General features: G+C 33.2%; 1 protein-coding gene across 4 annotated transcripts; it reads left to right on the forward strand.

The window, feature by feature from the left end:
• The first annotated feature begins 7,622 nt into the window (after positions 1–7,622).
• On the forward strand, positions 7,623–20,786 carry LOC110616897 (N-alpha-acetyltransferase 35, NatC auxiliary subunit). Of its 4 annotated transcripts, none has more exons than XM_021759414.2 (16): positions 7,624–7,851; positions 8,548–8,615; positions 8,998–9,153; positions 9,915–10,082; positions 10,292–10,472; positions 12,011–12,090; positions 12,922–13,194; positions 13,293–13,436; positions 14,720–14,854; positions 15,152–15,250; positions 15,734–15,790; positions 18,483–18,687; positions 19,093–19,211; positions 19,515–19,583; positions 20,171–20,269; positions 20,353–20,786. In XM_021759414.2, exons 1-16 carry the CDS (start codon positions 7,725–7,727, stop codon positions 20,590–20,592), a joined length of 2,220 nt encoding a protein of 739 aa, XP_021615106.1. In that variant the 5' UTR covers positions 7,624–7,724; the 3' UTR covers positions 20,593–20,786. The 4 variants fall into 4 exon arrangements, with proteins under 4 accessions (XP_043813287.1, XP_021615106.1, XP_021615107.1 ...); XM_021759415.2 differs by having other exon boundaries at positions 10,292–10,442; XM_021759416.2 differs by having other exon boundaries at positions 7,801–7,851; positions 9,023–9,153.
• The last annotated feature ends 2,285 nt before the right edge of the window (positions 20,787–23,071 follow it).

Below are 23,071 nucleotides of genomic sequence, written 5' to 3' on the forward strand. Positions count from 1 at the left end.
GTACCTCTATAGGACTCTCACACGAGAGTTTATGAGGTAAGTAATTCTTCTATTGAATCTAGACTCTCTCATCTAATCACTTTGGTTGAAACTTGTTATAGAAATGTCACAATAAGTCGAGACTTGTAGAATTTGCGCTAATATGGGTCATCCCACCGATATGTGCCCTTCACTTCAAGAAGATGATCAATGTGGAGATACTGTAAATGGGTTTCCAGGTCATCCACAAAAGAAGCACGATTCTTATTCAAATATATATAACTCAGGATGGAGAAACTATCCAAATTTTAGCTATAAGTAACAAAATTATCAAAACTATCAGCCTAGACAAACTTAGCAGCAACAAACATCTTCATTAAACTCAATTATGTTTTTAGAAGATATTATTAAAAGCTTGGCAACCAATACTTAAACAAATCAATTTGTTTTAAGTAGAATCAAACTTAAAATCTAAGTGTTTTTTACCATTAAAACTATACAAATATATATATTATCAATTCTCACACACTTAGATCAGGCTTGTCCTCAAGCATGTACATATTAATCATTCTATAGAAAACTCACACGAAACTACCCACAATCCTTAAAATTAATAACTCAAAAAGTTAGTTAATTCACATTAAACAACTAACATGTCACAATAAAATCTCACCAATGTATATAAATTATATAAAAAAAATACCAATACAGTCTTCAAAGCTTAAATACAACAAACTCATTTTTAATATATAATCACACAATTAAATTCAACTATTTTTAAATTAATGTATAAAGAAAAATATATCCAACCAATCGAGAAAGTCTATAAAATTATAATTTTCACCGAAGAACAAAAAAATATAGTTTTCTCCTTTCTTCTTAAACAAAATTGTAATTGTCATCCTACTATTAAGTTTGATTATAAATTATAATTATTTGATTAAAAGATATTAAATTATTTTTAAAAAATTATTTTGATTAATTCTTATTTATTTTAAAAATATTAAATCTACCAATAAATTTATATTGAAAATATATTTGTTATAAGTTATAGAAAGTAAATATGTTAAGATAGGAAGTAAATATTGATAGATGGGTCAGTTGCTTAATCCTAGGGATTGTATAATCATAGACTTGATTTTCCTTCCTATTTAGATACCCTCTCTCATGTATAAATAGATTGTAATCTCTATTATGAAATACAACAAATATTATCATTCTACATGGTATCAGAGTCTTTCTCGTAGAGATTTAATTTTTCTCTCCCGTCAAAGTTTTTTTTAAGAAAAAAAAAAATTTTTTTTTGGAGACTTAGGGCTCTGTTTATTTGGGTTACCCATAACGGGTAATATTTGGATCTCACCATCGCTGGAGCCGCCACATCGTTCCCTTGTCAGATCTGAGGTTTATTTGCCGTTCGGGTTTTGGGGGAGGTGTTTTTATCGGTACTGTTCATCGGAACTGTTCACGGGTACTGTTCATCGACACTGTTCACGAGTACTGTTCATGTGGTACTGTTCACGTGGTACTGTTCATCGGTACTGTTCACGTGGTACTGTTCACGCGGGGTACTGTTTTCTGATTCTGTGTTTCTTTTGTTGCTGTCGTTTTGGGTTTGTTGTCATGGTTGAAGTGAAAACCACCACCGTAACTGATGTGATTCCTATGATGACTAAAATCACGGAACACAAATTGAATGGATCTTCCAATCAAGGAATTTTGATATCTGCAGATGAGTATGCACAATTCGTCCAATACCAGGCATCTCTAAAATCCTCTAATTCCTCCTCTATCACTGCAATTGCCGAGTCAGGTAACTCTACTACATGTCTTGTGTCTTCATCCTCAAAATGGGTTATTGATTCTGGTGCTACCGATCATATGTCAGGTAATTCTACCATTTTGTCCAATCTTGAGTCTCGTACATCGCCTTCTTATGTTACTCTTGCTGATGGCACTAAATCTTCTGTCATTGGTTCTGGTCATGTCAACTTAACCCCTTCTCTTTCTATATCCTCTGTGTTATGTCTCCCTAAGTTCGCATTTAATTTGCTTTCCGTTAGTAAACTCACTCGTGCATTGAATTGTTGTGTCTCATTCTTTCCTGATCACTGTGTTTTTCAGGATCTTTCGACGGAGCAGATTATTGGTAGAGGGAGTGAGTCAGAGGGTCTTTACGTCTTGGATCAGCAACTACCTCGATCTCCTCGATCTCTGGTATGCTCCACGTGTTTAACACCTTTTGATGTTCATTGTCGTTTGGGGCATCCTTCTCTCTCAGTTTTAAAGAAGTTATATCCACAGTTTCATTCTTTGTCTACTCTAGATTGTGAGTCTTGTCAATTTGCCAAACATCATCGTTTACCTACACTGCCTCGAGTCAATAAACGGGCTTCGTCTCCCTTTGAGTTAGTACATTCAGATGTTTGGGGTCCTTGTCCTGTTGTGTCTAAGTCTGGCTTTAAGTATTTTGTTACTTTTGTTGATGATTTCTCTCGTACTACTTGGTTATTTTTAATGAAGAGTCGTTCATAATTATTTTCTGTTTTTTGTGCATTTTATGCTGAAATCCAAACCCAATTCAATACTTCCATCCGTATATTGCAAAGTGATAATGCTAAAGAGTATCTCTCTGGGGAATTTCAATCTTATTTGTTACAAAAAGGGATTCTTCATCAGTCATCTTGTGTTGCTACTCCTTCACAAAATGGAGTTGCTGAAAGAAAAAATCGACATCTTCTTGAAGTAGCCAGAGCTCTCTTATTCCAAATGAAGGTACCTAAATGTTTTTGGGCTGATGCTGTATCCACTGCTTGTTTTTTGATCAATCGCATGCCTTCCTCCATCCTTCATGGTGATATCCCTTATAACATTTTGTTTCCCACTAAATCTTTGTTTCCTATTGAGCCACGTATGTTTGGTTGTACATGTTTTGTTCGTGATGTTCGTCCACAGGTTACTAAATTGGATCCTAAATCACTCAAATGTGTCTTCCTTGGCTACTCTCGACGTCAGAAAGGGTATCGTTATTTTTCTCCTGATCTGAATCTGTATCTTGTGTCTGCGGATGTAACATTCTTTGAGTCCACTCCATTTTTTCCGCCATCATCTGTTTATAACACCGAGGGGGAGGAAGATGACCTCTTGTTATACACTGTTCGCTCTTTGTCTCCTCAGACTACTCCTACACCTTTCGCTCATGTGCCAGGTCGCCCTCCCATCTTTCATGTGTATTCCAGACGCTTAGAGGACTCTGACTCCGTTTCGCTACCTGCTTCTTCGTCGACAGATCCTGCTCCCACTGATCCTTCACCGTCTGATTTGGATTTGCCCATTGCTCTTCGCAAAGGTAAACGTACTTGCACTTATCCTATTTCATCCTGTGTCTCTTATGATCAATTATCCTCCTCTTCTCGTTGTTTTGTCACTGCTTTAGATTCTATTTCAATTCTCAAAACTGTTATTGAGGCTTTGTCCCATCCTGGTTGGCGTGCTGCAATGGAAGAGGAAATGATGGCCCTTGACACTAATGGTACTTGGGAGTTGATGTCCTTGCCCCCAGGAAAGTGGGCTATTGGGTGCAAATGGGTGTTTGCAGTAAAAGTAAACCCTGATGGATCTATTGCTCGCCTCAAGGCCCGTTTAGTGGCCAAAGGTTATGCACAAACTTATGGAGTTGACTATTCTGATACATTCTCTCCAGTTGCCAAGCTCGCATCTGTCCGATTGTTTATTTCCTTGGCGGCTACTCATGATTGGCCCTTGCATCAACTGGATATTAAAAATGCTTTTCTTCATGGTGATCTTCAGGAGGAGGTTTATATTGAGCAACCACCTGGTTTTGTTGCTCAAGGGGAGTCAGGTAAGGTTTGTAGACTTCGAAAATCCCTTTATGGCTTGAAATAGAGTCCTCGAGCATGGTTTGGCAGGTTTAGTGAGGTGGTCCAACAATTTGGAATGAAAATGAGTAAGTGTGATCACTCAGTGTTTTATAGAAATTCTGATAGTGGAGTAATTCTGCTTGTAGTATATGTGGATGATATCGTTATTACAGGAAGTGACATTGCTGACATCACATCCCTAAAAGAATTTCTTAAAACACAGTTTCATACAAAGGATTTGGGTTCCTTGAAATATTTCTTGGGAATTGAAGTTATGCGGTGTAAGAAAGGCATTTTCTTATCTCAAAGAAAATATGTTCTTGATTTGTTGGCAGAAACAGGAAAATTGGGTGCTAAGCCTTGTAGTACCCCAATGACTCCTAACCTTCAACTTACCACAGAAGACAGTGAGCCATTTGCAGATCCTGGAAGATACAGAAGATTAGTTGGTAAGCTGAATTATTTGACTGTGACTCGTCCTGATATTGCATATTCAGTGAGTGTGGTAAGTCAGTTTATGTCCTCTCCTACTATTGCCCAGTGGGATGCTCTGGGACAGATTCTTTGTTACCTTAAAGGGGCCCCAGGGCGAGGCCTATTCTATGGTAACCATGGGCACTCAAATATTGAATGTTTTTCTGATGCTGATTGGGCAGGCTCGAAAGTTGATAGGAGGTCAACTACTGGGTATTGTGTTTTTGTGGGAGGTAACTTGGTCTCATGGAAAAGTAAGAAGCAAAATGTGGTCTCCCGTTCTAGTGCTGAATCTGAATATCGAGCCATGGCACAAGCCGTTTGTGAAATCTTGTGGGTACGTCAACTGTTGGAAGAAGTTGGGTTTTCAAATTCGGTGTCTGCTAAGTTGTGGTGTGATAATCAAGCAGCTATCCACATTGCCTCCAATCCAGTATTTCACGAGAGGACCAAACACATCGAGATTGATTGTCATTTTATTCGTGAAAAGGTTCAACAAAAGATAATATCAACAGAACATATCCGAACTGGAGAACAATTAGGAGATATTTTCACTAAAGCTCTAAATGGGACTCGAGTCGATTATATATGTAACAAGTTGGGCATGATTAACATTTATGATCCAACTTGAGGGGGAGTGTTATAAGTTATAGAAAGTAAATATGTTAAGATAGGAAGTAAATATTGATAGATGGGTCAGTTGCTTAATCCTAGGGATTGTATAATCATAGACTTGATTTTTCTTCCTATTTAGATACCCTCTCTCATGTATAAATAGATTGTAATCTCTATTATGAAATACAACAAATATTATCATTCTACAATATTAATTATTCATATAATTAAATTTATATATTTATAGAAAATATAAGAATTATGAATTGTACTTTAACAAAAAGAAGCAAAATTTTATTTTTTTCCTACTTTCATATATTTGTAATTTTTTATTTAATTGATAGTGAATTCTTAATAGCTTCTTATTTTGTTTTGTTTCTTCTTATTTCATTAAAAGCATCTATTTAGTTGCTATTTATAAATTATTCAATCAAAATATTTATATATTTTATAAAATTAAAATTTTGATATTTTAATAAAAGAAAACGTCAGTTATTAACTAAAAATTTGAATTATAATAATTAAATACTTAAATTAATATATATTAAAAAATAATATATTTTTTAAAAGTACTTTAAAAATAAAAAATAAAAAAATATATAAAAAAAATTAAAATAACGGGAATGTATAATGATTAAAAAAAGTGGAACGCAGGATAAATAAAAATTAGTGACTCTAGAGTAACGGAAATTGTTTGATAGGGAAATATTTATAATATTTTAATTAAAATAATTTTTAATTTAATTAAAAATCTATATTACTTATAATATAACAAATTCTCTTCATATTCAATCACCAATTCTCTGTATATTCTCAAATATTAAAAGTTCTTCAAAAAAAAAAAATTAAAGTCAAAACTTATATATGACTAAATTCATTCACCAATTCTCTGTATATTCTCAACTGAGTGGTGATGATTTCACAGGTTTGGGAATGTGTTTTTGAGAACACTTATCTCTTAAAATCAAAATTTTAATTCAACTGATTAATAACTTATTTTTTTAAATTTCAAAAAAAATTTAAAAGAAATAAAAATAATGCATAATATGTTAAATTTATTTATTTATTTATTTTTTATAAAATGAATTGTTCAAAAAAGGCCATAAAGGAGAAATCTTGTTAACATATTGCAAATTCCTAAGGTTTCAGGTAGCAGAAGCCCCTACTATTCTGATGGGCTGCGAAGTGAATTCAAATTAAGCGCTTGCCAACTTCGGACATGAATTGAAAAATGATGTTATTGAAAATGGAAAATTGTTAGGGTTAGTAAAATGAATTAAGGCGAGCGAGTTTTAAAGGGTTTATGTTTAGTTTGTCTAAATTTTTTTAATTTAAATTGAGGTTGAGTTTTATTCATTTTGAATTCAAGTTAAATATTAATAAATTTACTCTTCGTTCGTTTAGCAAATAAGTTTATTAATAAATTAAAATAAACCAAACTTTTATCAAACCTAATTTGAAACCGTTGTTCAACGATTCAATTTATTTATAATACAATAAATTTTAATTTAAAATTAATAAATTTAAAATTAGTTATTTTAATAAAATATATATGTAAACTATCTTGTAAAACTTATAAAACCAAATTCATGAATTTTAACGAGCTGAATTTTTATAAGCTTTTAGACGTGTAATAAAATTGAATAGGACTGAGTTTTGGATGGTTTAGACTTGACGCATGAAAATTTATGCAAGTTTGAGTTTATGTTCAATTCTCCTATAATATTGAGCTTAAACTACTTAACGAACTTGTTCATGAGCCTATTTAATGAGCCTGATAGTTCGTGAACTTGTTCATGAATTTAGAAATGAGTTGATTTCATAATTTTTAATGAATTTAAAATTGTAGAGTTCAAATTCCACTCATTTACTAAATAAATCTCAAATTTGACTCGTTTAAAAGATGAGTCGAGTTCAAATGAGCTCTTATTGATCCAAATCTTAAATAATTCACAAATAATTTTATTTATTTATACCTCTAAAAATGACCTAAAGGTGTTATCCAATGAGCTCACTTGAATCCTTTTACTTTTTTAAAAAATTTTATATATTTTATTTAAAAATTAAAATATTTTTTAGAAATATTAAATTTTTTAAATAAAAATTATTAATAAAAAATATTTTTATATAAATTATTAATTAAAATATATAAAATTAAATGAATTTAAATTTTATTTAGATAATAATAATCTACTTTAAAATGAATTCAATTAATTTATATTAATTTTTAATCAAATTTAAAATAAATTTAAATATTTTTAATATAAATCGAATTCACCGAGTATCCGATCTATTTATAAAAAATTCATTTATAGAAAATATGTGAGCATAATTGAGAGTCTTGTTTTTATTAAGACGCCTTAGTAGTCATAGTTTTGTAAGATTTATCTATATATACATTTTGGTCCTTATGAATTTGGCGTTTTGAGGACGTTATATGAAATCACCCATACTGCATATAAATTCTACCCAAATTGACAGATCAAACCGCTACTCCGATTCTTAAAAAAGACCAAAATTGATCCCTATTTTAACCGGTACCGGTCCTAGATTGAACCAGTTCAGTGAACTGTTGATCTAGGCAGCTCCAAATCGGCCTGGTTCACGATTAGGCCCATCCATAACCACGTCCAGAGCAGGATCCGACCCAAGTAAAATACCCTAAACCCTCTTTTCACTATTTCACGTGCAGAGTCACTCAGCAGTGGCTTTGGTCTTAGAATCGAAGCAAAGAATCTAGCATCTGCTTTCTCTCCGTCTCTCTCTGAGCCTTAGATGGATTGCGAAATCTCAGAGAAAGCATCCATGGACCGGCACGCACCACAACCCACCTCTTCCATTCCAGCAACTGAAAACACTGTCTGGGCAGATGCTTCACCTCTCCTTGAAGCCGCATGTAGAGGTTGATGATCTGCTTTTGATTTTTCCTCTTTTTAATCATCAATCTTATTGTTATGGAGTTTTTTTTTTCATGAAAAGGAAAATGGTGAGCAGAACTAGGGAGTGAGCTAAGTAGTTTTCTACTTTACATAATTAGAAACTACCATAATTTGATGGTGTAAAGTGTAAAGCTGCAAATTTGTTTGTGAAAAAAATTAGTTTAAGATATTAAGCGGATTAAGAAAAGTTAGTCTGCTCTAAATGGTCATTCTACTTGTTGGGTTTTGTTACCTCTGGTTATTAATTTTGCAAAAAAACAGAATTTCAAATGAATTCTTACAAAATCATGCAAGATTTCAACTTCTTTTAAAATGAAAAAAATTTAATTTAAGAAGAATTGAATTCTTTTATTCAAATAAGAAAATTGCTAGAAAAGAATTCAATTCTTGCGAAATTCTGGATTCCTAACAGATGATTAAAGTTTGCTTCCTTTCATTGTGTTGTAATCCATTTTTCTTTAGGTGGTACATTATGTAGAGGCTTGTGCTTTTGATTAATCACCTTTCATGTTGATATGGATTTTTTCCCTATGAATTCTGCTCTGATATTCCTAGTTAATTACTGCCAACTGAAATTTTGTAGTTCATCTGCTCTGATGGAGGTTTTTAATGTTAAGTTGTTGATGATTCACCTTCTTTGTTCTAATGTTTGGTTACAGAACTAAGAGATGGAGAGCTCATTCATGGAGAGAATTTTAATCTTTTCGCTGCCATGTCTGCTTTAGAGGTATTCCTACTTTTCAAAACCCTATCAGTGAGTATTAAATCTCTATAAATACGTGATAATAAACTATTATGACTATGATAACAAATGATTAACCTTTCTTTTGCACATGTGCATTTTCACTGCTGCCTGAATAAAAAAGCTACATTGGAAGGTTAATTATCCCCCTCCCCTTGTGGTGGTACAATCTTCCACGTGGTCTCAATGTAATTTTTTGTTTATTTCTAATATACACATTGTTGACTTGGGTTTTCCCTGTTTTTTTACTTTCTCTATGTATTGGTAAAAGACTTAAGTTTTGCTATCTGTATGTTCTTTTTTCCTTCTAATTAATGGTAAGTTATTGATCTTTGACTTAAGTCTTAGTGTTCATTGTTTCTGTTAGATAATGGACCCAAAGATGGATTCAGGTATCATCAGTAGATACTGTTCTGTTGACGAAGCAATCGAAGATGGTGCTGCTCCAATTCCTATTAGCTTTGATAAAACCACTGATGTTCAATGCACCATTGATATCATGGACTATCTATTGGCATGTGAGGTATTAATAATATTGTTTCCAGCATGAAGTTTATCCTATATGACTGGCATTTGTTGTTAAACAGCGCTTTTGTGTTGTGAGAGACACAGGGTGACGTTAATGGATATTAAAATTTTGTTTTTACCATTTGACTAGAACTGATAAATGGATAAACAAAAGAAAAAAGAGGAAAAGCAAACTTGCAAAATTTGGAGGTTGCATCAGTGTCATGTGGCAATTCTTTTTTAATCGTGGAAACCCTGTCTATTGCCATCTTCATATTAATAATGTACAAGTAATATGGTTCTAAAAGGCTACTTATTCTTCCGTTTTAACACTTTATTCTACTTTTTTTAACACCCATTTATCTCATTTATGAAAAGTGAATTTTTTTAATGAAAAAACCTCGTATTATTGTTGTTAATATTCAGTAACTCACATTTTGAAGCAAAAGTAAGTTTATTTATTAATTACAGAAAAATAGAGAAAGAAATGAAAGGAAGACTTCTAAAAATGCTAGATACATTAATTTTATTCAAGTTCATATGCCAATTTGCGGAAATGGAAGCATATGCATGTGTGCCATCAGCCATGCCATGTCTTCTCTTGTCTATTTTCTATGGCTGTTCCCTTTTTCTTGTGTTCTTGGATTCTGGATGTGCAAATTATTAATGCCTATGGATCTTTCTTGGCTCGTTTGGTGAAAGAGTGGACGGATATTAAGTTAATACTTACCTATAAAGAATAAAAAGATTATTTCTGAACGTCTGTCTCCATGGCAGGCAACATGGCACAAGGGTCACTCTTTGGCACAAACTGTCTTTTCTTGCATCTATCTTTTGAGGCCTGAGAGGACAGCATCACATACCTTATTGGATTCCTTTTGCAAAGTCATTCGTGCAACATGCAAAGCAGTTGTTTCAGTTGTATCAGATGCACGCACACATGAAGTAAAGTATTCCAACAGCTCTTTGGCCTCAGTTTATTTTATCAGATAATTATGTTCAGTTTTAACATATTTTTATATGATTGATATCTTAATATGAAACTTTGTGTACACCCTTGTGGCAAAGGATGTAACTTAAAATTCTGTTTTCAAATTATGTTCTGATGAAAAGTTCTTATAGTTCACCATTCACTTTATTTGTTTCACTGGCAGGAAGAAGATCTTTTTATAATGGCTTATGGTCTTCCTCTTAATGTGCATGGAGATGATAAGTGCTTATCCTTGTTAAATGCCGTTGAAGAAAATATTTCTCGCCAATTGCGTGCTTGTAAAGCCCCGTCATCCAAAAGAAAAGTATTAGAGGGTATTTATTTCAATATGCTCAAATTTAATGGTATTCAATCTGGTCTTTAGTTTCAATTGATAACTTTGAGAGGCCAACTTGTAACCAAAAACCTTGAATTAGAAAACTTTAACTAAAAAACGAAGTATCTGCTTCACATGCTATTTTTCCAAATGGAGAATTTAACTACGACTTCGAAAATGATGAAAAATTTGTTTCCCATTGTTTTATTTTATAATAGAAGCTTTATTTCCATCTGTTTTCCAAATGGGATGACTTTTTATCACCAAATTTATATTATACGTTATTTCGTAATTAAATTTAAATGATTATTTTGGAAAATTTTAGTTAAAATGACAAAATAATTTATTATTATAAAATAAATAAGTACCACTCATTAAAATTTTCAAATAAAATAGTTTTTAAATGTACTTTAGAATTATTTTTTTTAATTATGAATAATATGATTTTTTAAATTTTTTTAAATTAGAAAAACTGTTTTCTATTATTTATAGGTGAACATGTTTTCCATTTTTCATAAAAAAAGATTATTGGAGCTCTCTTAGAAAATGGAAAACGGAAAGCTGAAAATTGTTTTTGACACTTAAACTCCCTTTATATGTTTGAGGTTCTGATATATTCAACAAGCTAATAAATTTAAAAAAAAAAAAAGAAAAGCCTCTATATCGAATGGTTCCTTCAGTCATTGAAGACGTCTTTTTTTTACCATAAATTGTTAATATGTCTATGCACCGAAATATTTCTGTCCAAGGTATCTTTAGAAACAGGGAAGCATTTACATTTTGAGTGCCATTGAAGAAATATAAACTCTGTGTACTTAGGCTGTGAGAATCTCTTTCCTCCAAGGACTCACTTGAGGCAATTTGAGCCATTGCAGTTAGCCTAATTGTTGATTAGCAATATCAAGGGAGTTAGCCATTTGCCATCCTAAAATTTTCTGTTGCAAGTGATTAGTGTCATGCAATAGGTCAAAGATAATGTAATGTTTGAATAGGCATCCACCAGAAAGGCACACTGCAAGGGAGAATTCTTTAATTTAAGATCCAAAAGTCCACGTGATATCCTTTAATTATTGTCATTAAAAAGGGTATTGACTTGTATTTGACAATTATCCTTCAAAATTTTTAGGCATCATATAATCAAGGTCATAGTATAGCACTCATTGAGTAATTTTATCCCAGATGCTGATAGAAGTGCCTACATTTCCCATTACAACTGACCCTCCCTGGTACCGCTATGAAGAAAGCCTTGTACATGATGAGGCTCAAAGTTTCTTACTGCTTGAGTTATTTTTATGATTTGAATACAGATCTCTTTGTAGCTTGTGAGCATATCATTTTACATAAGCCTTCTTGACTACTTTTTATGACTCATCTTCATTATTCATGAGGTTAGTGCTAAATGAATATATTATTATTATTATCTACGAGGCTAATGTTATTGATGGATAAATTCTGTCTTTTTTTTTTCTTCGGGTTGTATTAGCAGCTTGTGATTGTGGACTGATGCCAATTGACATTATGATATGCATTTTGTTTTGGTTAAATGTTGTTATATTGTTGAAACAGATATAGAGCCATTACAAGCTAATCCTGATCTGGAGGAAGGCTATTGCAAAGCATTGTTGTGCCGCATACGCTTTCGTAAGGTCTTATCCTGTGTTTGCTCTTTAAGTGCTCTGGATTATATGGACTCTTGCCTGTGCTTTCCTTTCCCCCCTTCCTTTCAGTATTTTTGTTTGCTACACCACTCCTTTATTTATTTATTTTTCCTTTGTCGCCACCACAGTCCACCACTTACTACTTTATTTATTTCTTTTTCCATTGTCACCACCACAGTTCATACATTGGCTACTACTTACTTCAGTATGTGATCATATTTAGGGGTTTTAACCCTGCATCAATGCCAAAAATTAGAGTGATATGAGGATATAATATACTCTTGTTATTTCTAATATACATAAATATATGTGTGTATATATATAAATATATATATATATTTTTTTGGAAGGGGGGAGGTCAGAAGACTTCTTTGAAATATTGTCTTTCCTTTTCACTTTGTTCCTCCTTTGCATTAGTTTGATATCTTAATCTGCCACTTAGATTGAGGAAACCATTCATTCTTTGTGTATGTAGAATTTGAAGTAACAATCACCTGTCAATACCTTTGCCTTTTCTTTTTCTCTTGTCACCTCCTGTTTTTATGGCATGAGAAATCTTTATTGATGATTGGAATAATGGATTTTGCTACGTATCTGTCCTACTTTTTCCTGTTTGTGTAAGTAATCTTATATGTCACTGATTTTCTCTTCCCTCTCAGGGTATGTTTGTTTTAGCAATTGCATCCACTTTAGCAAATAAGTCAAAATGTATTTGGTTTTTCCATTTGCCATCTGTTTGCTTACTTTATTGCATTATGTGTTTATGTTTATGATGTTTGTCTAGTTATGTTTTTACCATTTTTCTTCCTTTGCTTTCAGCATTTTTTTCATGTTCTCACCTGTATGAAGCGACCACAAGGTAGAGGTATGGAGTTGGCTAGAAAACATATAGCCACCTGCATATCAGAGCTGGAATCAATTTATAAATCAGCAGAATTCCTTTTGTCAAATGCTTCTGGGACTTGTGAAGATGGCATGGAAGATAGAACAACTGCATCTGGTTGTCAACCAGTTGGGTTCGACACTAGTTTAAACTGTAGAATTTCTGCCCCCACTCCACCTCGCTCAATTAAACTTCTTAGTTGGATAAAGGTGACAACTTTTTTTTTTTTTATATATATATATATATATAGTGGCAAGCTTCTTTGTATGCTATTACATTATTGAGTTATTCTTTCTTTGTCTATCAGGCAATTGAGTACTTCGAAAAACTTCTTCAAGATCTAGATTTGATATGTTCCTTCATGTTGGACCCATCTTTGGAAGTTCTTTTGCACTTTCTGGTTCAGTTTCAAAAGTCTCAGCCTGATTTGGTTGCAAGAGCACATCTCCAGGTTTTTGCCTTTTCTTTCTTTTTTCCCTTACGCTTGCAATTGTTTCCCATTTTTCCATACTGTATATATGTATAACACCACAGTTTGGTCCTTATATCTCAATTTGAAACAATTGCATCCCCCAAGTTTGATTCTATAGTTCATTCTGTCATTAGATTTACCAATAGTCAAACAAAAGAATAAATGAAAAAGGTATAAAAATTATAAATTCAAAAATGCACTTATCTTTCTTCTCTCAATTATGCAGTGCATTGGTCTGAGAGAAAAGTCATCAGTACAAAGCAATAGAAAAAGAGAGACCAGGAGGAGAGTGGAGTGGTCTTCTTCTGTGATCTTGACACCGATGGAACCATATAGACATGAAACCTAGAACTCTCTCTCTTTTGTCTCCTAGTAGTTGTGGTTTCTCTTGGTTCAAACCAAATTCCTCTTTCAACAGGGAAATCATAATCTCCAATCTCTTTCTCATCATCTTTCCTATCTAATTCCTGTTTGTTATCTATCGTTATATTTTCTCATCCTGGCCTTTGAATGTGTCAGAGTGAAATGGGAACCTTTCAAACCATTATGGGCTTCTCTTCCCTTCACCTCCCTCATTGTTGCTTGCCACTCCATGCCTTCTCATCCCCAGCAGGCATTTTTCTTCTTTAGGCAAGTCCCTTCAACTATGAGCGCTTATTTTAGAGTTGTTTGTATGTGTGGAGAAGAAAATAAACAAATTGATGCTTAAGTTGAAATTGGTAGGCAGAGAGAGGGAGCAATGCCCATGGTCTTGCAATTTTAGGTTTGAACTGATTTCATTTGGGTTCAGATATTTTGATTTTGTCATCAAAGTGAACTTGCATTGGGAAGGATTTGAATTTGGTTGATGGACTTGTTAATGGCGGGATTTGGGGGGGGGGGGGAGGGAGAGTGGTGTAAGGAGTGACGGGGTGTAGAGAATGAAGAGTTGGGGGTAAGTTTGTCATTTAGAATTTCATTAATGGCAATTTATGCTCAGTGTGAATGGATGACATTTTGTTGACAGAATGGAACCTAGAGGAGTAAATTGTTTCAAATTGGGACCAACCTGTGGTTGTTGACAAATCTCGGTGCCAAATTGCACACACACACACGGACCCGGACACTCTATAGTTTATTATCTTATTGATATGTTGTAAGTGCTTTCAGACAGCAATGATTCTCTAATTATCTTTGATAAACAGTTCAGCTTTACTTGTTTGCCTTACAATTTTTTTTTAGTAGAGATTTTACGCACTCCAATGTTGATAACTTATATGCAGCTTCTGCTGGTTCAAGATGGGAAGCTGTATGGGCGGGATCCTATTTTTTCTGTCATTACTAGAGCTGCAGGCTTGCCTGAAGCTGCAAAGAACCATGATATTCAGAAGAATGAATATATTATACAACTAGGACAGGTAAAGACATTATTATCTTTTATCAAAGGCTTTGACTGCACCTGACCTCCATCCCTTGCTGTTCTTGGAATGTTGTAAATTTATTCGTTTAGCTGTTGTATCAGCTGAATTAATTTGGTAAGTCAATAGGAGCACCGTTTTTATGCTTCAATGCTTCGATATCCCAGCTTTGATGGAAGTTCATGGCAGATGATGCATTCTTTTAAGTACAGGTTTCACTGGTTTGCGTGATGTAGAATGGGGAGGGCAGCTTTTTGGATACTCCATCTAATGTGTGCGCCATTTTGTGTAATGCAGCTGGTAATCAATATGCTCAAAATTCTTTGTACAAATGCTGCATGGCAGAGGCGTAAACTTGGGAAAATTTTGCAGGATTGGCGTGTTATTTACGTACAGGTGGTTTAAATCTCCCTCAAACAAGGAGCTTTTCTGTCTGTACTTTTGCATTTGTATCAAAGAATTAAAGAAAAAGCTAACTGGTCGCAACAGCAGCTATTATTGTGTATATGATCTGCAATTTCTGATGGGTAGCATCTTTTTCAAATTTCTCAAGCTCTGCTGCATCTGATTTAATGTTAGCTATATCTTTTCCTTATCCTCTTGAGATTTATTTATATGTTAAAGAGGACAGGGGGATGTTACCGTGTTTTCATTTCAGCCAAGTTCATGTTTGTGATGCTATGTTTTTAGTGGTGGTATTGCTGGTAAAATGTCCTCCAGACTCCAGTGGATCACCTATCCCAAGTGCTTTTCTTGTTTAACTCTTTAACACTGTTTTTGCAACTTAGTGAATTCTATACCTGTTGAGTCATTGTAACATGTAAGCAAACATATCTGCTTGATATCTGACTAACATTCATTTCATCTGTTGGCTAACAGCTAGAACTTGCTTTTACAAAGGAGTATAGAGAAGTCTCAAACAATTCAAACAACGAGGTATGTTGCACTTTTTTGGGTGTTTGATTTATTTATTTATTTCACTTCTAATAAGCTAACATATCAAGAAAAGTGTCATTCCACTTTTAGGATAGAAACCCTAACAAACAGTTAGAAAAAAATAGAGATAGAATAGAGAGAAGAAAGTGAAAGAAGAGAGAAGAAGAGACAATTTAGAGTGAAGAGACAGGTATCATTGATTTTTCATTATTGAGAAATACAAAAACTACACTGTTCTATTTATTTCTATTGTCCTTCTGTGAGTTGGCTGTAACTGAATAACCAACTCTTGATTACTTCCCTTCCAAACCCCAGCCAACCTCTGCTGACTTTTCTACATTATCATGTCATTCCTGCCCTTCCCTGCTTTATTCTTATTCCCATGCTTGCCTATAATACAGAACATCCACCTTTAAACCAGAAATATAGTGAACATGATTGATATAAATTATAAAATATTTAAGATCAAATGAAGGACTCATCTAAATCGTTCTAATTTACACATGCATGTGCATATGCATTAAGATGGAAAAGAGTTGGGGAAACCAATCTTAATGTGTCAAGGGAAGGTAGTGAGGATATATAGTTTCTCTAAATGAATACATTGAAGAATATGTTAGATAATAGAATTACCAGTGATATCTTTAATTCCTTGAGGAAACAAATGTCAAAATCATCATTTATCCTTGTGAATAGAACATTTATTTGAAACAGAATGTATGGAAATTAACCATTATGATAAATCACTGCATGATATCAAGGTTTTGTATGCATCAAAAATAGTGAATAAGAATATTGTAATTGGGAGTATAATTGGAAAGGGACCAAGCGCACATGGTTAAAGGAAACTAGTTATTTGGAGTGTTATAACTCATCCTCCTCCTAATTAGTTTTAGCCAATTGCTGAAAGACTGTCTACATTAAACTTGTCAGTGTCACTGCAAGGTTTGCTTAGACAAAACTTTCCAAAAGGAAGATGCAACTTTGTCCACGGGTGTCTGTTGGGATTATTGGAGTAATTATAGAGTGAGTTGTAATTCAGGGTATCCAAGATTAATCAATACAAATCTTCTCTCTCTCCCCTGTCTCCTTTCTTCTTCCCCTTCTGTTCCTCCATCCCTCTCCCCTTCCTGTCTTCTACTTTCTTCTCCCCTTTCCTCTGTTTCCTGTTGAGTTGTGGCGGAGTCACAACAGTTGGCACCAAAGCAGTACAATCGTAGGGTTGCCTCTTGCTTCCTTATCTTCTTTTATCGTCCTTCGCATTCTATATCCCTGCTCTTTCTTTTTGTTTTGCTAGCATGGTTTAAAGTAAGAAGCTTCCAAGCAATAGGACCTGTGGGATCAATTCTCATGAAGCTAATGGAGCGTTTTACCAGAATCAAGAAGCACAATAGAAACAGCATATCAGCACAGAACAAACCCAACAGACATTCTCGCAGAAAATGGATCTATTGTTCAAATTACTAGCTCAAGAATTGGGTCTTGCCATTGCTGTCGACAAAGAAGGGTTCGCAAAGTTAGATTCTTCCATTCTTAAAAAAAATGTTACAATTTCCATGGATAATGGTCTTGTTATTAACAAAGAAGGTTCTGCAAATTTTGGTTGTTTCCATCTTGAAGAAGATCAAGACTGTGAAGGCAAAGAGGATCAAGTTTCTGCCCTTAAATTGAATTCTTCTTTTCAGATGCAAGATGGTGATATAATTGCTCCCTGTCAATCTGCTGAAATTCCAGAGATTAATCATGGAGTTGTTGGATAAATTTGATTCTACTCCAAGAGATGGAGCTCTTCTTGAGTAAAGAAATAAATGCAAGTAACAGTGGAAGGAAGAAATTCACGCAGATGGTAGTCTTCTGATAGCTGTGATTTGGAATTGCAGTTGAATAATCCTGTGATCTTTGAGGAAGAGAGGTTTGAAATATGGAGAAAAGGAAGAAATGAGTGTTTATCAGTGATTACCTCTGCCATGAAGGTGTTTGTGAAAATGACCGAGTTGCCTTCTAGAAATTACAATGCCAAGCTCCAGGAGTAATGAAAAAGATGACATGTATGAGCAGCAGGAAATATGGAGAAAAGGAAGAAATGAGTGTTTATCAGTGATTACCTCTGCCATGAAGGTGTTTGTGAAAATGACCGAGTTGCCTTCTAGAAATTACAATGCCAAGCTCCAGGAGTAATGAAAAAGATGACATGTATGAGCAGCAGGCTCAGTTCATTCTTGAGTTCATCCTTAAGGACAAGTATGATCTTCATGAGGAGGGTAATGCTAGGAATATTAGTATAAATATGGAGACTTGAGTCGTAATGCATAATATCCTAGATTAATCAATACAAATCTTTTTTCCCTCTCTCTTTGATTTCTCGCCTGCCTCACTTCTTCTTCTTCCCCTTCTGTTCTTTCTTCTACTTTCTTTTCCCTTTCCTCTGTTTGCTGTTGAGTTGTGGCAGAGCCAAAAGAGTGTCGCAATGTATATGCCAAGGATGATATGTTTACAATGGATTGTGGATTTGTTATCAGTTTGATATTCTTGATCATGGATATAACTGGTTATTAGTCAGGTTTATGCTTTACGCCCTAAGATTTTTTTTTGAGGGGGGGTCTTTCCTCGTTTAATTTTCCATTCACTATATGTCCTTTTTCCTTTGATGCTCTTTCGTGGGTGGTTTGAGATAAACTTGCTGATTTTGCAGAGTGCATCTGTGAGAATATTTAAGCAGATCCTTGTTTGGATTGAGGAGCAAACTTACTGGATTGCTCACCGATTTCTCATTCTGGGTTTTGAATTAGATCTCTATGCCCCTGGTGAATATTGCATGGTATACTGGTATTTGTATGTTATCTTGATCAAGCTTTCAGAGAAAACACAAATTAAGATGTCAGCGGCTGATGGCACTGGTAGGTATACCTACTTTTTGATTTGTGATGATAGTGGTTAGCTGCTAATGAATTATGATATAAGTGAAATTTGAAAACAAATAAATTCAAGTTTACTGAATTACTTCTTTGTTGGTTTTACTTTTTCCTGAGAATAGAACCTCAGAGGAAGATAAAAAGGAAAAGTTCAAAGAAAGCTTTCTCTCGCATTGATTCTATGCATGGATATCATGCTTCTTCAATAAGTCTGGAATATGACTCATAGTTTTGTTAATCCTTTGACTGATTTATGCCAAAGGGATTTCACTCCTTGGCCAGTTCCTTTGTAGTTTGACTGTGTTGGAAAAATAACAAATCTATGTGTGATTTTTTTCTATCAATACTTATGGCACCAATTTGTTTCATTCATTTACATCTTTTAATCAGCTAAACGGAAGGGAAAGAAGAGAAAAGATTCTCCAAAGGATCTGGCAAGAGAAAGTCGGATTCCACCTGCAGTCTTGTTTCTTCAGTGCCAGATGTATCTAGCTGAAGGGCTCACAGTGGTAATTATGCCATCCCCTTATACAACCCACTACCTGATTGTCTGACAGGCTATGACAAATACATAATTAGAATGTTGTGGGCATAATTGCACACCAGCTATTTCATATGCTTTGGGATTGTAGTTGGTTTTTAACCAATATATGTTGTAGATTTTTAGGAGTTTTCCATATTTACTGATTGAGCTTTTCTATGTGGTGAATGTGAAAAAGAGATGCTGTCCATTCTTCATGTTATGCATTTTTTTCTTGTTGCTTCGTCATTGTCATCTCAATTGCTCTTAAGGATTTGTTCCATCTTTCCAGCTGCTTGCTGCTTTGAAGAATGAGCTGATGATTTTACAGAGTCCAAGCCCGTTTAATTCTGAGCACGAGGTAGAATGCATACTGTTTATTTTTCTCTTAGTGAAGTGTCGCGAATAACATCAAATTGGATTCATTAACTAGATGATTGGTCCTTTTAAAAGTAATTGGTATATGCTGTCAATGGGTCATTTAATTACTGGGGCAGAACAATTGGTCTAATTCATCTTTGACCAATCAAACCATTTCCCTTTTGGAAGTTAACGTGCTATGTCTCAGGGACAATTTTCATACGCAGTCCCTCAACTTTAAATGTGTTTTCAATTTGATAATTCAACTCAATTTATTTCTTAAAACTCCTTCAACTTTGATTTGATATCATAAAACTCTATTTTACCTATTATTGTAGGTTTTCAGGTTAATAAGAATTAAAAAAATATATTTCTATTTTATTCCTCTAATTTCTCTCATAAATTTATTATTTTTTTGCGATAGCAGGGTAGAGGGATTTTATTGATACTTAAATCAAAGTTAAATGAGTGTTAAGAAAGAAATTAAAGTAGAGTGATTAATTGAAAATATGATAAAGTTGAGGGACTTCATGAGAGTTACCCATATCTCAGTATTGCTTGTCTGACAGCATGTACTATTTGTTCCAGAGATTCATACAACATTTTGAGCTGCTACAGAAAGCTTGCATTCCTGATCATGTTTCATATCCATCTTTTAAGGAATCTACGGCCTATGCTCGTTTTTCTGTGAGTAGCCTCTTGACATTTGACTGCATATAGTTTCCACGATCTTTCCTTGTGCAAAGGCCAACTAATGTATCTGTCTCTAGACCATAGTTGTGTATAATTATTTCAAGGATGCTCAGAAGATTGCTAAGGAGATCAAAAGTAGCTTTTCCAATGACCCAGACAGATTAGCTGAACTTCGCAAATTGGAGCTGGTTGCTGAACACAATAGTGTTGCCTTAAATGTCATTTGCCAGGTAGGAGCCCTTGACCCATCCTTGAAGGTTTCTCTCGAGTTCATCCACCATCCTTGCTTCGCTACTGCCATTGTTAAGAGATCTTGAAGGTTTCTTTCAAAGATACCACCAATTTTGAAACCCCTTACATGTTGGCATTTTAGTCGGGCAGTATAGCAAACTGTAACATTTGTAATTGTTTTCATTTAATTTTCTCAAATATTGTTCATATGAATTCCATAAATTGAAATGAAAAAAAAAAAAAATCAATAAAAAGCAGTATTTGTTGGTTGGTTTGCTCACCTGTGTTGTAAATGAACCGAATGAATATGAGTTCAGTTCAAGTTTGATTTATCAAAATTTTTTAAAGCATTTCGAGTTGAATAATAATAAGTTTGAAGTTGATTCATTTAGTATACATGAGCTTTTTATCAAGTTTGAATCACGAATAGTTTAATTATTTATAATTATAATATTTTTTAATTTAAAATTAATAAGTTTAAACTGAATAATTTAATTAAAACAATTATGTATATTGTAAATTTGTAAACAATAAATTCTTAAATCTTAGTAAGCTAATTAGCTACAAGCTCTTGGAGTATAATTGAACTAACTAAGCAGAATTAAGTAAAACAGGTTTAGATTTTGCTTATAAAATTTACTTAGGTTCAAATTTGAATTTAATTTTTTTATAACATTGAGTTCAACCTGTTTAGTGACTTGATTTATAAGTCTATTAAACGAGGGAGTTTGTAAGCCTGTTTAGTGAGTTCATTTACAAGTATTAAACAAGTGAGTTTGCAAGTCTGTACGTGAATTTGAGTCAAGTTCATAAGTTCAAACTTAAATTATTTATTAAATAACTTAAAAATTGAGTTTTAATTTGACTGCTTTAAAAAATAAGTCAAATTTTAAATAATTTATAAATAATTTGATTTATTTATACCCTATTTTTATTTTTATTTTTTTCTTTTTAAGTGAGGTCGGAGCTTTTAGTTTCATCTTTTTCTTTTCAATGCATGTATTTTTTAGCTTGGTGCCCCTAGGTTTCAATCACCAAGTTTATGATGGAGTGAGTTGTTCTGGTGGCAGTATTGGCTTGTCTCGTAGTCTTTCATTTCTACAGCCTCTTAACCAGCATACTACACTACTATTTCAATAATGGTGGGTGTCCTTGTTTATATTCCAAATTGTCGATTATATGTTTGAACTGTTAATGTGTCCTAAGCCTTCCAGCCCAAAACAGAATCTATGTTCGGCAAGAGTAGACAATTTGTTGATGTGCTATCTGTCCTGTCCACTAGCTTCTAGAGCATGGAAAATTATTCCAATACCAATACAACATTTTATTCTACGGTGAATTATCCAATTGGTTCTTGACTATGTTAAAATTAATGTTCGTCTCTTTACATTTGAAAGTGTACTTTAGTTGTCCATCTTGAATTTTAAAAATGTCTTTTTAAAATTTTTGTACTATTAAGGTTTTTTTACCAGTTTGTGAAGGATGTTTGCAAGTTATGAAAAAATCCAAGGTATTTTTTATATTTCATATTACACTAATAATAAAGTGAATGAAAGGATTAACTACGTAATTAAATAAAAATATAAGGGATTAAACAATACAGTTTTTAAAATAGAATTAAAAAATATTAATATTTTACATAATTAAGAAAAGAAAAATACTTTTATCTAATGAGCAGATTTTTCTTAACGTTGCCAGAAGGTGGCTTGACGGAGACTTGTTGATCCAAGTTTGAACAAAAAAATTAGGAAGAAAAGAAGATTCAACCCTAATCCTCCATTTTCCATTTCCATATCATATACTCAAGAGATTTGTCTATCTTATATTCAGCTGACGCTGTTTTCACTAATAATTTTATTTTATAAATATATCTTTTTTTCATATGAAAGAGACACTATAATCCAATAATAGAGATAACATTTTACCTCATTCACTATAAAAATAAATATTTCATATAAATAATTATAGACTCAAATTTAAAATTTTTTATATCTTAAAAAAAATAAAATCGAATTAAGTTATTATCTTATAAATGTCTCACTATTTATTTATACCAAATTAGTTGTCATTTTGTCATAAATTTAATAATAATAATAATAATATCCCTTCCCTTGATATAAACTGATACGATATAATAATGATATAAAATAAAGCACGAACTGTATAACCGTAAAATAAGATCATGTGACAAGGGTCTAATAAGCTGACACATGGTCACAGAGATTTCACCCATAAAAAAATAAGACTAAAACATCGTAACACTTAGTTTTTTTAACCAAACTCGCCCTTTCATAAACAGGTTGAATCATCGTGGATAGTTATCATCAGTGAATATAATTTAGCAGATTTATATTATGTTTATAATTGTGAAATTATTTTATTCATTAATCGACAACGGTAAAATTTCTAAAAAATTTGATGACTAACTCCAACCTTTTTTTAGTATAAAAAGCAAATACACAGAATTTATTATTCATTAGTTAGTGACAGTCGAATTTCTAAAAGATTTAATGACTAACTCTAACATTTTTTTAGTATAAAAATAAATATATACGGAGTTTAAAA

Source organism: Manihot esculenta, chromosome 6 (assembly GCF_001659605.2).
Source record: "Manihot esculenta cultivar AM560-2 chromosome 6, M.esculenta_v8, whole genome shotgun sequence".
Classification (NCBI taxonomy): Eukaryota; Viridiplantae; Streptophyta; class Magnoliopsida; order Malpighiales; family Euphorbiaceae; genus Manihot; species Manihot esculenta.